Raw genomic sequence first — 17,815 nt, 5'->3', positions numbered from 1 at the left:
TAGCGATGCTATTGGCTGGCCAGGCGTCTACACGGACATGATTGGCTATGTCCGGGACAGATGGATTGGAGCCGTGTCCAGGGAATTTGGAACTACTATATTGGGAGGAAAGTGTGTAGGGGCTAAATGGGCTGATCTACACTATATGGACAAAAGTATTGGGACACGCCTACACCTAATGATTGAATTCACGTGTTTCAGCCACAACAGTTACTAACAGGTGTAATAAACCAATCATATAAAGGAAATGATATGCTTTTGACTTTGCAGAAACAGTTTAGGGAAGGCCTTTTCCTATTCCAGCATGACTGTGGACAAAGCCAGCTCTATAAAGACACGCCAAGAAACTCCAGTGATCTGCACTGAGCCCTGACCTCAGACCCACTCAGCCATACACATGCTCTTCTGACTGAATGGGCACAAATTCCCACAGACATAATTCAAAGTGTTGTGAGAAGCTTCTCTTAATAGCATTAGTTTTTAAAAGGGGATGTCCAACAAGCTCATGATCAGGTGTCCAAATACTTTTGGACATATAGTGTAAATTGATCCTAGATGTGAGAAATTATTATTTATTATTTAATAATAATTAATTATTAATATTATTAATAAATAATTAATAATAATCACAACAGTTTGTTAATAATAGTAATAACAATTTTAACAACTAAATGATGATAATAATAACGTTATTAATTATAGTAATGTAATAATAATCTCAACAATTATGATAATAATAGTTATAATAATGATAACAACAAAATAATAATAATAATGTTATTAATCATAGTAATATAATAATAATCGCAACAATTATGATAATAATAGTTATAATAATAATAACAAAATAATAATAATAATAATAATATTAATAACGTTATTAATCGTAATAATAATAATATCTCACAACACTTCCGCAGTGAAGGCTGTCAAACTAGTATCAATAATAACAGCCAGTGTAAACATAATTGATAATAAATAGGTCAAGTATAAATGTATAATATTAATAAATAAAAAGACAGAGGTTGATTTATTCGGTGTTAAATCTGTGTCTTATAATTATATGAACGTTAACAGAGGTCCGTAATGCTAACAGGGCTAACTGACTGAGTGCTAATGTAAATAAACAAACTCACCGCTACAGTCCGGCTGCTACATCAGCGACAGCGTTTATTTACTGTTCAATATAATCACACAGCGTTTATTATTAATCACATAAACTTTACATTTATTCTATTAATGTGTTCATAAGTCAAAAGTGCGCGAGTCTCAGTTTTACACTCCGCTAACTCTACTGCTAGTGCTAAGCCAAAGATCATCAGCGGCATCGCACACTGAGGCCAAAGATCCTCAGTGAGGAGAGAGAGTGCATTCCCCTCACTCTCCACACATCATGTACTGTTTTTAAAAGTGATTTATTTTTATATTCTTTGAAATGAACAACAATTAAAGTCTTACCTGTATAATATAGAATATTCGGTAGTGAATATACACCGACCAGCCATAACATTAAAACCACCTCCTTGTTTCTACACTCACTGTCCATGTTATCAGCTCCACTTACCATATAGAAGCACTTTGTAGTTCTACAATTACTGACTGTAGTCCATCCGTTTCTCTACATGCTTTGTCAGGACCACCACAGAGCAGGTATTATTTAGGTGGTGGATGATTCTCAGCACTGCAGTGACACTGACATGGTGCTGGTGTGTTAGTGTGTGTTGTGCTAATATCCAGCCAACAGCGCCCCGTGGGCAGCGTCCTGTGCCCACTGATGAAGGTCTAGAAGATGAGCGACTCAAACAGCAGCAATAGATGAGCGATCGTCTCTGACTTTACATCTACAAGGTGGACCGACTAGGTAGGAGTGTCTAATAGAGTGGACAGTGAGTGGACACTGTGTTTAAACACTCCAGCAGCGCTGCTGTGTCTGATACACTCATACCAGCACAACACACACTAACACACCACCACCATGTCAGTGTCACTGCAGTGCTGAGAATCATCCACCACCTAAATAATACCTGCTCTGTGGGGGTCCTGACCATTGAAGAACAGGGTGAAAGGGGGTAACAAAGCATGTAGTGGAACAGATGGACTACAGTCAGTAATTGTAGAACTACAAAGTGCTTCTATTTGGTAAGTGGAGCTGATAAAATAGACAGTGAGTGTAGAAACCAGGAGGTGGTTTTAATGTTATGCCTGATCAGTGTATTAATACATTTTATTCAGCTGAACACTTTACTATTTAAGTACTCTTACTGTTGGGCAAACTAGGTGGAAATATCTGGAAGCTGATGCAACAGAATTGTTGAAACAATTTCATTAATAAAAGTTTATCATAAATTTATTTATGCGTGTTGAGAACTCACAGACAGGAAAAAGGGTGAATCCAGGTCCCCAGGATCCATTAAGTTTTGTAGCTCTCATTCTGTCAGCTGTGCCTTCTTGCCACTAATCACTTTCAAAATGCAAATGATAATAATAACAATATAATTCACAGTGTCGCTTAAGTGTAAGTGGATGAATGAATCAATGAGTGAGTGAGTCTCTGTTGCTCTGCAACATATTGGTGCATTGGCCAGGCCGTGTGCTGGACCCACAGCTACCCCAAAATAAAGTGGTTGGTAAATTCAAATTGATGAATTACTAAAATAACAACAAACCCTTTGGTTTCTGGCATGTTTTAGAGCATGCAGAAGGTGGACTGGCTGATCTAAATTTTCCATAGGTGTGTAGGTGTGAGTGTGTGCAATAAATTTGCTCTCAACTTATTACATGTTGTGCTTTTCAGTAGTCTAGCCTACTAGAGAGAACTGGCTTCACTTTTAACTTGTTTTTTTAAGCAATCAAATGCTGTTTTTGTGACACCTTGGATATGAACCTTAAAAATAAAATCAGAGTAAAAAACACACATAGATTTCTTACTTATTTACTTGGGTTTAGTTCTAGTTCAGTACTTCTGTTTTGTTCTGGTGTAGGTTTAAAAAGTTCTCTAACATCCAGACTTTAATGACTATATTATAATCAGTGTATAACATATCTACATACAAAATATTTGCAAATATTTATGGTTTAATGTGACATTATTAGAATTATTATCATTTTCTGTGAGGAGTTTGGAATAGTCTGTGTGAGATCTCTCTGGTTTTCACCCCACCTCTCAAAAACATGCAGAAGGTGGATTTTTAATACTTATTTTGTGAGTAAGTCTATTTATGAGTGTCTGTAAAGCTCGGATGGATAAGTGTCCAGTCCAGGGAGTATTTCTGCCTTACATTTAGTGTTGGCCATTTAGCAAGTGAGTCTACCATGTTTTGTAAACAGTAAATAATGTGAATGTAAAGCGTTGGACAGAATATTTAACTTGGAATTATAAATCTCAGACTAGGAAGAACCAAAAAAAAAAGGTTCTCGGCCCATACAGCCCGCTCTGGCACTCCTGCTCCCTGGTCAAGAAGGGTAACCAAATTTAGCGCAGGTACTTCAGAGAGTCAGAGTCAGAGTCAGAGTCAGAGAGGTTTTATTGTCATTTCAGCTACATACAAGTACATATTGAAACGAAACAGCGTTCCTCTAGGATCACGGTGTAACACGGTACAAAAAGTGCAAGACAATACAAAACAGTGTAAAATACAACAATAAATACAAAAAATCCTATAATAAATAACTACAAAAGATATTCCTAATTATCCCTAATCTAAACAAGTAATTAGAAGACAGGACTAAAGACAAGTGTTAGTACATGATGGTGAATAGATGGTACAATGGTTCATGAGGTAGTGACATGTTGTACATTAGGTACAGTACGGGTACAGTACGGGTCACTTGGCAATGGAAACAACCACAGATCATGGATTTTCGTGCAGTGGAAAATGGGCAAACACGGGGAATGTAAACTAGTCACCCTGGGTCTGTAGTTTTTAGATGCTGTTTTTTTATATTACGATAAACTTACTGTGATCACATAGATTTAACAGTTCTGTTAAACCATTCTGTCCATATGCTTTCACATTGTTATTAATGGTAGGAACAATATACTAACATATGCTATAATAGACTGTCCAGTGCACCTTTAATTGTATGTGTAAAAACACTTCTGCAAAACTAAAGAGTTTAATGTACAACATACAAACCACGATCTATAAACGCAACGCCTTAGAACTATGTCGCTATCAATGATTTATAGATCTGTGCTCCTGGTGCACTTCCGCAGTTTTTAGATTGACCACCAATCGTTACTTCGATAGACTCGAGGCGGACTTGTATTGGTGCTTTAGACCAATCGCAGCACAAGCACTGCAAACGCTATGACCATAAAAGGCAAACGGTCTGTCCGTATATGGAGGAAAGTAGATCCTGCGCGTATGAGGTCTAGTCTGAGAGAAATATTAATGAAAAAATAGCGAACAAGTTCTTTAATATTTATAAAGAACTCGATTTGAGTTACTCAGTTTACCTGGTTATTTATTGATTCTGGGTAAAATATAGAACAGAATAAGATAAAAGGTGGGGACTAGTTAATGCAGCGAATTGATATGTAACTAGCGAACGCCACTTCCATATTTGGTAAAGCGTGCGGAAACTTCACTCTGAACTTTTAGTTACTGTGAGTTTTTAACGAACTGTTTTATGCATTTTTAATCTTATTAATAGTATTTAAAATGTTCTAAATTAATATGCTTTCTATTTGTATGGTTTTATGCGTCAAACTAAACGGCTGTTTTTTAACTGTTTAGCTAATGCTAACGTTAGACGCTAGCCTGACTCTTACATTATAGATATACATTCACAGGCTACTTTATTAGCAACACCTGATCATTAATGTGACAGCAGCACAGTTTATAAAAGTATACAGATTCAAGTCAATAACCTCAGTTCATGTCCACATCACATCTGAGTGCTGTGGTTTTGGTACCAGACAGGCTAGTTTGAGAGTTATAGAACTGAAAACATCCAGTGAGTGGCAGTTCTGCATGCAGTGCATCTCTAAGTTTTATTCTGTTCATTTTAACCCATCAAAATTTGTATTTTGGATCAATGCCTGCTGCTGATTGCTCATACATTATGAGGGATTGAGTGTAATGAAGCTCTAAACTTTACTATTTGTACTGATCTATCTTTTAATATACACCCATCAACCAAAACATTAAAACCAGCCCCAACAATGTCCATGGTGGTGCCTGTTCTGTAGCACTGGTGCATGTGAGGGTAAGGGATCTACCAAACATCTGGCTGGTGAAGGTTCCTCGAAGTTCACTTGTTGAATGCATCAGATCTAATCAGCATAAAAACCTGATGGACTTGGATCAGGACCAGATTCTAATGGCCAGACGTCTGAAACATGACTAAGAGCGGAGGTGCTCACAGTTAGTCATGTTGAGTACCCACCCACAGTGGTCCGTGGAGGGACGAGCCACAAAGCGCCAAAAGGGTTCGAGACGTCAGAAGACATGAAGGCCATGACGTCTGGTATAGACCAACAGAAGATCTACTTTGACAAATGTATGATTTCTATTATAATATTGCTGATAAGGGCGAATGCGTCACAGCACACTGTGCGTCCAACCCTTCAATACCCATGTTAACTCATGTCCACCATCCAAACTGGACATCAGAGCAATGGAAGAAGGTCGACTTGTCCGACCAATCCTGTTTTCTCCGTGATCATGTGGACGGCTGGATGCATGGACATTGTTTACCTGTGGAAGAGATGGTACCTGGATGTATGAGGACAGTACGAGTACCAGACTTCTTTAGATGGCTTGTTGAGACACTGTATTAAGTGGGTGGTCCTAATGTATTGGCTCATCAGTGTATAATTTAGCTAAGTATATATTTATTGTAGCTCACCGAACACTGTTATCGTTGGCCCCTGTATAGGTTGCTGTGGAACCCCGGACAGGCCATCACGGGCCCCCAGACAGCTGTGCGGCAGTTATGAGCTCTACAGTAGTGGGCTCCTCGCTGCAGCTCGGCCCTGGCCCGATGGAGGACGAGCGGGCCCCTCTCAGCGCGAGCGGCTCAGACGGAGACTCCGAGTCGGCGGAGGACGAGGAGTCCGGCTACAGGTGCAGGAGTACCGACAGGCAAGGAGGAGCACAGCGGCGCACCGGCCCCTCGGCTCCGGGCATGATGCGCACCGTTACCCCCGGGGTGGCGGGGGCCCGGCCGGGTAAAAAGACTCGGGGTAGGGTGAAAATTAAAATGGAGTTTATTAATAATAAACTGAGACGATACACCACCTTCAGCAAGAGGAAAACCGGCATCATGAAGAAGGTAAGCTCAGCTCAGGTCGGGTTCTACACGGTTCCACGGTGTCCCATACACCTGGAACCACACATACGCAATATGAATTAAAGTAAGTGGACACCTGCTCCAAAACCATGAGTATTACAGGTGTAGCCTGATGATTAAGGTTCTGGACTAGTAATCGAAAGATCGCTGGTTCAGGCCTCACCCCTGCAGGTTGGCACTGTTGGGCCCTTGAGCAAGGCCCTTAACCCTCAATTGCTTAGACTGTATACTGCCACAGTGCCTGACCTGATTAATGCCATGTAGTGTGTGTGAGATCTGTACCAGTGTTTCTCATACAGGTATCCTTCTTTCTTTCTTTGTGTGTGTGTGTGTGTGTGTGTGTGTGTGTGTGTGTGTGTGTGTGTGTGTGTGTGTGTGTGTGTGTGTGTGTGTGTGTGTGTGTGTGTGTGTGTGTGTGTGTGTGTGTGTGTGTGTGTGTGTGTGTGTGTGTGTGTGTGTGTGTGTTAAGGCGTACGAGCTGTCGACCCTCACAGGCACCCAGGTCCTGCTCCTGGTGGCCAGTGAGACGGGACACGTGTACACGTTCGCCACACGGAAGCTGCAGCCCATGATCACGAGTGAGACGGGTAAGGCGCTCATACAGACCTGCCTCAACTCCCCCGACTCTCCGCCGCGCCCCGACTACGCCGTCGACCAGAGGATGAGCGCCACCGGCTTCGAGGAGACCGACATCACTTACCAGGTCCTGGAGAACGAGGCCAGTGCTGAGGACAAGGTACCGCTGACGTCTCGGCATCGAACGTCCTGCTCCTCTCGTACTCCGCGTGTAGTCGCGTGCAGATAATAAAGAACCCACAGTGCTGTGTCCTTTCTTTTTTCCTTGGACAGGAAGGGATGAATCCGGGGAACGCTGGCGTAACGGATAGCGGTTCTAACGTAGAGACGCGGGGTTCCACGTCTTCCGTCGTGCAGATGGGCAGCAGTGCGTCCCCGCTCTCCTGCTGGTCAGTGTCTAATGGTACGCTGGTGAAAGCGTCCAGCTCGGCCCCCGGAGTCGTACAGCTTCCCAGCGGCTTCGCTCTCATGCACGGTTAGTGTGTGTGTGTGTGTGTGTGATCGGTGTGAGTATGAAGCCGGTCGCTGTCACTATGATCAGCATGTTGGCGCTCAAAATGAACCGTCCGCTACCAAAACTGGGATGCAAGTCAGGATAACGACAAGCTCATAGCGTCCCATTACAACATAAACATACTGTGTTCATACTGTGTTAATTATAAACGTAACTGAAATGTAGTGAAGGCAGTATGTTGATTGGAAAGACCGGACCCACTGCAACCTTGACCAGGATAAAGCAGTTGATGAAAATGAAATGAAATAAAACGAACCATATTATGCCACATCCAGAAAGTTCTCGGATCACTCCTACCAGGCCCTACGTGCCATGGAAACTGGGACAGTTGTGGCCTAGTGGTTAAGTTACTAGACTAGTAATCCAAAGGTGGCTGGTTCAAGCCCCACTACTGCCAGGTTGCCACTGTTGGGCCCTCAGTTACTGTAAATGGCTTTGGACAAAAGCGTCTGCTAAATGCAGATAATGTAAATGAAATTGCAGGGGCTCATGTCCTTCTGCCCTGCCAGATACGTCCGGCAGAGGGGGCATGGAGGTGCTGATGATTGACGTGTCTGTTCCTTTGAACATGGTGTTAATTCACTCCAGGTGGAGGTGTAATGCCAGGCTCAGTCCGGTCCAGTCCGTCCATTTTTTTGGTGCATGATGCCGGCACGCTTTATCTGGGAACTCGTGTTATCTAGGAATAACGTGCGTGTGTGTGTGTGTGTGTGTTGTGTGTGTGTTGTGTGTGTTGTTTGTGTGTGTGTGTGTGTGTTGTGTGTGTGTTGTGTGTGTGTGTGTGTGGTGTTTGTGTGTGTGGTGTTTGTGTGTGTGTGTGTGTGTGCGTGTGCGTGTGTGTGTTTAGGTGCAGCGATGCCTCATCAATCAGCCGAGAGCAGTGAAGTACAGAACTGCAGCAGCGCAGCCGGTAAGGACGTCATCGCTCGGACAACACGTCACACCACAACACGTCACACCACAACACGTCACACCACAACACGTCACACCACAACACGTCACACCACAACACGTCACACCACAACACGTCACACCACAACACGTCACACCACAACACGTCACACCACAACACGTCACACCACAACACGTCACACCACAACACGTCACACCACAACACGTCACACCACAACACGTCACACCACAACACGTCACACCACAACACGTCACACCACAACACGTCACACCACAACACGTCACACCACAACACGTCACACCACAACACGTCACACCACAACACGTCACACCACAACACGTTGAGTTTGGTACACAGGAGACGGGCGGTGTTCCCGAAAAACATTCCCGACATCAATTCCAGTCATGCTCACCTGTTGCTTAACTTGAACTTAAGGTTCTGCATCACAGCCCTTTTCTTTAGTCCCGTTTCCTTCAATCTCCACTGCGGTCTGCGGTAACTGAGCAGATTATGAGGGCGGCTGTAATAGTCAAGTCCATTTTATTTGTATAGCGCTTTATACAATTGTCTTCTAGACATTGTCTCAAAGCAACTTGACAGAATTCAGGACCAACAGACCGAAAACCCCTGTTGAGCAAGCCGAGGGCGACAGTGTATATCTTGTGTAATATTTTGACGTATTGGTGTGTGTTCAGTATATTTATCTGTATTACATTTTCAATAACATTATAATTGTGATGAGACTTACAATTATGACTTTGCTCAGGGGCCCAACAGTGGCAACTTGGTGGTGACAACCTTCTGATTACTAGTCCAGTACCTTAACCCAGTGGGATTTTCAACCTGTGGGGCAAGTTCGCGGTTGGCACACGAAGGGGGGCGCATGTCCAAAAAGGTTGCCTTAGCCTCAGCTACTGCTGTCCCTGTATGTCTATATGTCTGTGTATTTTGTCTTAATGATACATACTTACTGCTGTGTGTGTGTGTGTGTGTGTGTGTGTGTGTGTGTGTGTGTGTGTGTGTGTGTGTTCAGTTCCTCAGATGTTTCTCACTTCTCCTAACGGAACAGTACAAATTCCTCTTTCTGCAGTTCCACTGCATTCAGTAAGAGACAGAGCGCTTATTAACCTTTAATAACAACTAAATCATTACCTGTTTGTAATATTTTGCCCCACATGCCAGTAAGTGTGTGTGTGTGTGTTTCAGATGTTATTAAATCAGCAGACACCTGGTGGCAGCAGCACCCACGCACCCATGCTAACCGAGCTACGTGTGGTCAACCTGGACAATCCTAAAGACTAACACACACACACACACAGGTGTATGATTTTTATTATTTTTAAATCACTGGCTCACATATACACAATATCATTACTCATGCTGTGTGTGAGATTTGGGGGGGGGGGGGGGGGGGGGTAACAATACCCACATTTCATATCGTGCTCTATATACAGTGGATGTAAAAAAGCAGGCCAGGATGAATAATTTCATAACTTATTCTACTTTTAATGTTTCATATAACATTTACATTTTCAGCAGATGCTTTTTATCCAAAGCGACTTACAATTATTACTGAACATGATTTTTTTTTTAAGCAATTGAGGGTTAAGGGCCTTGCTCAGGGGCCCAACAGTGGCAACTTGGTGGTGGTGGGGCTTGAACCGGCAACCTTCAGATTACTAGTCCAGTACCTTAACCGCTAAGCTATCACTGCCACACATATAATCTGTACAATGTAAAAACATAAACATTGCCAGTGTTGTGCCAGTTCACAGCTTTTCTGAACTAGTTCAAGTTCAGTTCATACATGCTCAAAGTGAACAGTTCACGTTCAAAGTTCACAATTTTAATTCTGAACTAGTTCAAAGTTCAGTTCATTTTACTTTTTTCGTGAGATATTCAAATAAATACTTTTTTTCACACTACAAGCTAGAAATCACTATACGTTCTTTGAAACTGCTCATTGTAGACATTTGCTCATGACACTGCAATTGTGGGTTTCTTACCAGGTGATGAAACTTGCAGCAGTACAGACAAGGTAGACCAGTTCTATACTTAGTGCAATGAAATCTACCAGCATTTAATTAAAAAAAGAATATATAATATGAAATATGTATATATTATTTGATATATATGATATTATATATACATATGTGTGTGTATGAAATGAAACTCTTGAATGAAGGTAATGAAGGCAAAACTCAAAGGCACAAAAAACTTTATTTTTAAGGAAACTGCGATGCATTGCGCACACAATGTCAAAACCATTTCTGTCTGGTGATACATGATTTAAGCGGCACCAGCGAGAATACAGGAGGGAGGAACTTTCTCTCGTTGCGTTTCAAAAGAGAAAACAGATGTCACTCAGTTTTCAATGGAAAACAAATTCCAACGTTCATTTACAGTGATGTCTGCCGTTCATGACACATAATGTGAACTAATTCACGTTCAAGTTCTTTATTAAAAATGTGTTGCGTTCAGTTCAACGTTCACGAAAAAATGAGCGTGTTCAATGAACGCGTTCTTTTGAACTCGTTCACGCACAACACTGAACATTGCATGGATATTCACACCCTCAATCTAACACTTTGTTGAAGCACCTTTTGATTTGATGACTTTGCCCGCTCTTCCTTGCAAAATAGTTCCTCCCACAGTCCAAAGACATGCAAGTGAGGTGAATTGGAGATACTAAATTGTCCATGAGTGTGTTCGATATTAAAAAAAAAAACTTGTGTACAGATGAATGTTGTGTAATGAGTAACTACCGTTCCTGTCATGAATGTAACCAAAGTGTAAAACATGACGTTAAAATCCTAATAAACAAACAAACAAAATCCTTGCAAATACGCTCCAAAGCTGTCCGATTGCGAGGGCGTCTCCTGTGCTCTTGCCCTCCTCAGGTCACATCGCAGACTTTCAACTGGATTCAGTTGGATTCTGAGCTCTGACTGGGCTTCTATTTTTTTTGTTGATGTGGAGGATGTGGAGCTTCGGGTCGTTAATGAGCCGAAAGGTGAAAAGAGACCTGAAGGTTTTGTACTAAATTAAACAGTTTATAATTCCCTCCACCTCGTCTGTTCCGGCTGAAGTAAAACAGACCCAAAGCACAATGCTGCCACCGTCGTGTTTTACTGTCGGTACGGTGTTATTTTGGTAGGTAAAACGAATTTTTTGGAATGGTTTGATCAGGCTGGGACACATTTTCACACGTGCTTTTGCATCTCGCAGACTTGATGTAGGTTTTTGCAGAATGTAGCCCAGCTTGGTTGTTTATCTTGTCACTCGACCCCACAACCCAGACGTGTGATTAATACGGAAGATTATTCTCACATGTAGTAGAGCAAGTACTTGGAAGAAATTCCTGTATGTTTTTATTGAATTGTGTAGATTTTATGAAACATTAAGAGTGACAAAAGTTTTGAAATTATTCATCTTGGTCTGATTTATTTTACATTAAAAACCTGCCACTGTAACAGGGGGGTATAAACTTTTTAATTCACTGTACCATATTTCCTCATCATGACAACCAACCATTGTAATAACATGGCACTAAAGTAACAAAGTCTGTGGCTCTGAGTGTAATGAGGTAATGAAAGTACCTGGTGTCAATCATGTCCACATTATATTTAGTAGATTTATACAGATACTGACGAGGCTTGTGCCGTGCAAATCTCTGGGTTATTCACGCTGATCGGTGTGACGTTACCCCACCGCTGCACTGCCTCTTCGTTTAATGACCTGACCGAACAGCCTAGTTATTGGGGGGTACACATGTCGGTGCGCTCTCAGTGCCGCTCCCGTTCCCGGACACAAACAGGAGGGAACTGTAGGAGCTGTTTCAGGTCAGGTATGCAGACCAGAGTAATAAAAACATATTGTTGCATCCCTAATTCACACACGTGTTCCCGAGTGTCGCCGTACGAGCTCTGTACTGATTACTGTAATAAAAGGTTTATAAATATTAGGACTGTGATGGATCTGCGAGTGCAGCGTGGGGTCAAGGATTCAGGTTTTCTTTACTATTCGACTGTAATTAGTTAATTTTATTACGAGATGCTAGTAAACGTTTGTTGTGATTTGTTTACGCCCCGCTCAAGCTTTGCTTATTTGAGGAAAACTCATTTTTTAGCACTTTGTTTCAGTAAAAAAATTTTTGTAATTGTTTTGTTGAGGAATCGTGTGTCTATGAATTTTTTAAAATAAAAATGAAAATTTTTTTATGAGTTTGAGCTACATTGATTGCCTAAACCTATATGGAATTGTAATGATTTTTAAAATTGTTTGCATTTTGTGACTGAATTATTTTATTTTTGATGAATTTTAAGATTTAAATATGACAAAATGTTCATCAGACGACCACCAGCTTCACCAGGATTGTATTATTGTGAGGACTTCTGTGTGCATCTGCATCTCTCTCCTACCTTCCTTATCATACCATATTGCTGACAGGATAAGGAAGACCAAGAATTATATCATGTGGTTCAAATTAAATGCATTTCCCTTTCAATTTTCTTTTTCAATTTTGTCATATCCTATTCCCTGATATTGTACATCGCCTCCGACTTCCACTCCTGACATAACTTATGCACGTGTTTTACTAAACATCCCAACTTTTCTGGAAACGAGATTCATTATCCCATTACAGATCTCCATTTCTGTTTATTAAGTTAGTGAGGGTTAGTAGGTCCACAGGGTTTGTTTTTATCCAACTAAAGCTGAAGGGTAGAAACACACCCTGAAAGTCCAGGTTACAGATGAACAACCAGCCACTAGACTAGAGTGTAAAGTGATCTGATTAAGAAGATAATTTATGTTTTATCCAGCACATTCTTTGTCTCCTGTTAACAGATTTAGAAATGCCCACCAAACGCCGCTGCTATTTCTCTGGTATTTTGACACCTTGCTGCAAATGAGCGCTGCTGGTTTCACTTGTAGGTGAAACATGACTGGGTGTAATTTGTTAAGCTAATGACAGATTTGTTTAAACTTTTTGCATGAACCCAGAATGTAAAAACTGGCTTCAGGTTACAGCCTTCTTTAAAATGTGTACTCAGTAAATCAATGAAATATTGTAATGAGAACCTGATTTTAATAGATGGCTTTTTTAATGCTTCACTGGTTAATTGTGCAACTAGATGTAGATACAATCTTCAAAAGGATAAAAGAAAATACATTTAATGAACATGTAAGATATGATTCCTTTATTAATCCCCGTGGGGGAAATTTATGTTGGAATGATGTTAAAACAAGACTGGACCGGTGTTATGGTGGTGCTGGTGGTATTTTGTTGCCAGAAAGATGAAAACCTTAAACTTATCTAACATAACCCTTAATCATCATCTAGAAGGACGAGAACACAAAACATGAATGAAGCAGTTTTTTCCCCCCAAAAGTTTATTTCAAGTTCTGAAAAAATAGCTCCTAATATTTGGTTATTTGTACTTTAGCTTTCAGTCTTTTTGGAAGCATCAACAAGCTTTTGTACTGTAGCAGGATGCAGGATGTATTATGAGAGTTTCATTAATAAAATCGTTAAATCTAATTTACACGTACATTCAACATAATAACGAATAACATATTTGACAGGCAAAAAAGTAAATAAATAGAGGATGTGTTAGATTATTGTCACTTAAAATTTTAACAAAACATATTTTTGACCACAGAACACAACATTCTTCTAAAGAGGCTGGAAAACATTAAATTTAATAAAAACTGATATTTCCGGGTTAATGAATTATTAATTTAAGAATAAATAATTAATTCATTAATATGATTCTAATTGTAGTTTTAGAGACAGAGAATTGTAAAATATTTAGCTGTGTGTATAATTATTTAATAAAAATTACAGCACTGTAGATAGTCTTACACCTTACACCGTGTAGTGGTACCATGATGTTTGGGGGCAGGAACGTCCACTAACTCATCACTCTAAACAACAATCAGAGAAATTATAACCAAACTAGAACAGAACACATCAGAATAGAACAAAACAAACACAAACTAAATAAATGAGAGTGATGAAATAAAACAGAACCAAATGGAACTGAATGGATGGAAATAGAAGAGAAAGGAACAGAAGCGACTCCAGATGGAGCAGCACTGAGCTACAGTGTTAAACAGAACAACAGATTCAGGATTCACTTCTTCATCTTTTGGAACACCTCTCCGACTGGTTGCTTTCTGAATTTCAGACTGATGTTCAGCACCATTCCATGTTCCTTCAGCTTCTGCTGGATCTACAAACAGAAGAATGAGACGCGTTTCTTGAGAAATGATAAAGAACCTGGATGCAGCAGCAGATCATGACGGTACAGCCTGTGTATCAGAGCTTGATGGAATGAGGAGGAATCACACGTTATAAGTGGAACGTGGTGAAGAATATATAACTCACCACGTCCAAGATGGCTGCCTTTATTGCAGGATCATTCACATCCTGATTGGATTGCACCTTCAGCTTGATGATCCGTTGTTGTCCTGTAACAACTGCATCCAAAAAAACACATGAAACTTCAACCTCAAGAGTGAAATAAAGTGGTGCAAATACAAAACCCAACAATAAACTTACATCTGTGACAGAAGAAAGGATAAACATTGGTGCACGACGCATCCCCCACAAGTCCGTTAGTAATGTAACCACAAAATTCTTCATAGGGACGGTCAGGCTGTCCAGGGTACCATTTAATGGTGGACAAGCTGCTCTGGTCTGTCCACTTCCAGGCGTCTCTCATCAGGCCGAACAAAACCCAGGTAGACCCAGGAATCTTCGACACAATAATTGAGTTTTCTGATGAATCTCTTGAGCTGGCCAGGTCAGTGTGGTACTGCCTACAGTAGCTCTGAGCATCAACAAAAGTCTTAGTAGTCGAGTAGTAAATGTACCTGTCAGTGCCAGTTTTCGTGTCTGTAAGAAGTAAAGACAAAGTTAATAGTTAATGTAAGGTTTCCTGCGGCGTTGGGGTCAACCTACCTAGGTTCCCGGCGTCACAGGAATTACAGATCCTCTGGAACAAAGGCTTTAAATTAGAGGCCTTCTAATTAAGGCGGACAACCTGCAGCTGTGCCTGCTTATTTAAGCAGGCACCATGCAGCCACACGTTGTCATGCCTTTAGCTCTGTTTGGTTTGGTTTGGTTTGGTTTCTTTTTTAGTTAAAGTCAGCTTTTAGTTTTTTTGTCCCAGCCACAGCAAGGTGTGGCTGGTGATTTAGCCATTGGGTTCCCCGAACTGCGCAACGGCGATTTCGGTGTGTTCCTTGTGCTAAAACAGGTGTGCTGCTTCCCGATCGTGCTGAGGCACGATCGGTGACATGGCCACCTGATTCCCTGAACTGCGCGACGGTGAGTTCGCCGTGTTCCTTGCGTTAAACGGGTTGGCTTCTTTCCAGCTGCGGCTGACGACACAGCCACCCGATTCCCCGAACGTGGCGACGGCGAGTTCGGTGTGTTCCTGAACGTGGCGACGGCGAGTTCGGTGTGTTTCTTGCGCTAAAACAGATTGGCTTCTTTCCAGCTGCGGCTGAACGACAAAGCCATCTGATTCCCCGACCTCCGCTGCGACGAGTTCGGGTTTTTTTTCTCGTTTCTTATAGATCGGCTCTATCACCAGCTGTGTTGTGAAACGCGGCTGGTGACAGAGCCATCTTATCCCCGAGCTGCGCTGAGGCGAGTTCGGGGTTTTCTCTCGTTTCCTCTATGGAGAAGCTCCATCCCTGCAGCACCGGTCGGTTAAGTTTTCCTATGTTAAATGTTATATCCCTGGTTATTATTTGCTTACTTTTATTAATAAAATATTTTTGTTACTATTCTCTGCATCCTGGGTCCTGTTTTCTCCCCCCACGTAACAGTTAAGTGTTTTATCTTGTCAAAAACAATGATAAACATTCTATGGAATAAAAACATAAATAATAATGAAATTAAAATGGTGTTCTCTATCTGTCTATGGATTATCCCATCCCAGAGGTGTTTAGGAATTTGAATATTTAATAGTATAATATAGTTTTAGTTAGAGTTAAAGCTTTAAAGTGGACTTTGTAAATGTTCTTTCAACTTAGCTTAAGCAGTGTGCCTAAAACATGTGTCTATTACTACTGTTTACATTTTTAAGCACAGAAAACTAGTACTTGTGCTGATTTTTCAGACAAATCTTTTCCTAAATGTGTACAAGGTCAAAAACCAAAATGCAAATATTCTGTTACTAGCAGTAACCGAAAGTCCTGTAGAGCAAAAAAGTCTAAACATACAGACATTTAACAGTATATCATGCTATATGAATGCTATATACTGTATCTGCACATTGAAATATAACTGGTGTTATATAAGGCACGATTGTAAAGACACGGTGTCATCTCGACATTAAAAACCCAAGTAAGAACAACAGATATTTTAATAGGCTGAAAAACAAAGCACATGTAGCTATTGATCAGAAACAGATCTGTGACTCCATGGGGAATGTTTAAAATCTTGAGATGAGCTACTCAGTCCACTAATCAGTAAAGTCTAAAAACACTTTTATCAAACTTCTCATCTAAATAAAAAGATAAATAATGGCTCTTACCATCGTAGCATATGAAAGGAAACATGGCTAACAATGATGTATCACCCCAGCCCCACGAACCTATCACGACACACGCTTCAACTCCATTGTTAGGTTCTCCTGTTTGCCACAGTCTGTAACTTCCTAACGGGGTGTTATCCAGGGACCAGCGCCAGGTGCTGACGTTATTCTGCAGTCCAACCCAGGCATAGGAAGTTAACTGTTGTTTTTGAGCTTCACTGATTATTTGGGCAGCGTTGGCATCACTTTCAATGGTAGCCAGGTCAACGTGGTTGGCGCGACAGTAAGCTCTGGCGTCACTCCATGTTTTACCCAGATTGACAAGATAGTACTTACGAGGAGCAGACAGGACTAGTGGAATGAATCCTGTGGACCAGATATTTAAGAGTATTAGGTAACTGAGTTTATTTACCCTCGTGATGTGAATGTACGTCATAGCAGACTGAGAGTAGTTAAAATGCAAATTAAAACAACAAATCAGTGATTTGCAAACAGTATTTTACTGGTAAAATCCTTAAATGTAAAGAAAATTTAGAAACAGTCCATTTACAGTCCATAACATTTCTAAAATGTTCAGAGAATTCTGTCTCATGACGGTTCTTGTAGTTAGATGTGTCTGATATTATAAGTGGAGCTGACCTGTAAGGAGAAGGAGAATGAGAAGCTTTTTCTTCATCCCTCAGGTGTTAATGATGAAAAACTATAAAAAATAAGAAACATAAAGTGAAAAATCTCTCAGCAGCTCCACCTTAAACACCCAGAACTCACCCAGGATTTCTATTATTTCTCTAAATTTAACTGATTTATTTCTTTTTTTTCAAAAACACTTTTATGTATTTGTGGGTTTTATAAAAACATGACAGAATCTGTTTCAGGAGGAAACAGTGAGAAAAATTTTGCATGGATGTTCAGGTCAAGCTTACAAGGAAGGAAGGAAAAGAAAGAAGCTCTTGTTTCAAAATA

At 40.8% G+C, this 17,815-nt stretch overlaps 2 protein-coding genes across 3 annotated transcripts in view; one reads left to right on the top strand and one right to left on the bottom strand.

Moving 5' to 3' along the window:
- rnf13 (ring finger protein 13) overlaps positions 1-1,296 on the bottom strand; it is a 7,734-nt gene extending 6,438 nt beyond the window's left edge. Inside the window, exon 1 of the mRNA XM_063012823.1 lies at positions 1,137-1,296. The gene's annotated coding sequence lies outside the window, so the exon portion shown is untranslated. The remainder of the gene's footprint in view (positions 1-1,136) is intronic.
- A 3,259-nt stretch (positions 1,297-4,555) lies between these two features.
- LOC134331692 (serum response factor-like) lies at positions 4,556-12,807 on the top strand. Of its 2 annotated transcripts, none has more exons than XM_063013195.1 (8): positions 4,556-4,609; positions 5,884-6,279; positions 6,767-7,033; positions 7,147-7,348; positions 8,235-8,297; positions 9,334-9,404; positions 9,507-9,619; positions 12,653-12,807. In XM_063013195.1, the coding sequence occupies exons 2-7, from the start codon at positions 5,941-5,943 to the stop codon at positions 9,600-9,602; spliced, it is 1,038 nt and encodes a 345-aa protein (XP_062869265.1). In that variant the 5' UTR covers positions 4,556-4,609; positions 5,884-5,940; the 3' UTR covers positions 9,603-9,619; positions 12,653-12,807. The 2 variants fall into 2 exon arrangements, with proteins under 2 accessions (XP_062869265.1, XP_062869264.1); XM_063013194.1 differs by having other exon boundaries at positions 12,626-12,807.
- Positions 12,808-17,815: the final 5,008 nt, after the last annotated feature.

The sequence above is a fragment of the Trichomycterus rosablanca genome, chromosome 17, assembly GCF_030014385.1.
Source record: "Trichomycterus rosablanca isolate fTriRos1 chromosome 17, fTriRos1.hap1, whole genome shotgun sequence".
NCBI classification, from domain to species: domain Eukaryota; kingdom Metazoa; phylum Chordata; class Actinopteri; order Siluriformes; family Trichomycteridae; genus Trichomycterus; species Trichomycterus rosablanca.
Note: the sequence above shows the minus strand (reverse complement) of the source record. Positions and strands in the feature narration are given on the sequence as shown.

Coding starts and splice junctions, on each gene's coding strand:
- LOC134331692 (XM_063013195.1), top strand. CDS start 5,941: ATGAGCTCTACAGTAGTGGGCTCCTCGCTGCAGCTCGGCCCTGGCCCG. Junction 7,349..8,234: donor CGGCTTCGCTCTCATGCACG/GTTAGTGTGTGT, acceptor GTGTGTGTTTAG/GTGCAGCGATGCCTCATCAA. Junction 8,298..9,333: donor GAACTGCAGCAGCGCAGCCG/GTAAGGACGTCA, acceptor GTGTGTGTTCAG/TTCCTCAGATGTTTCTCACT.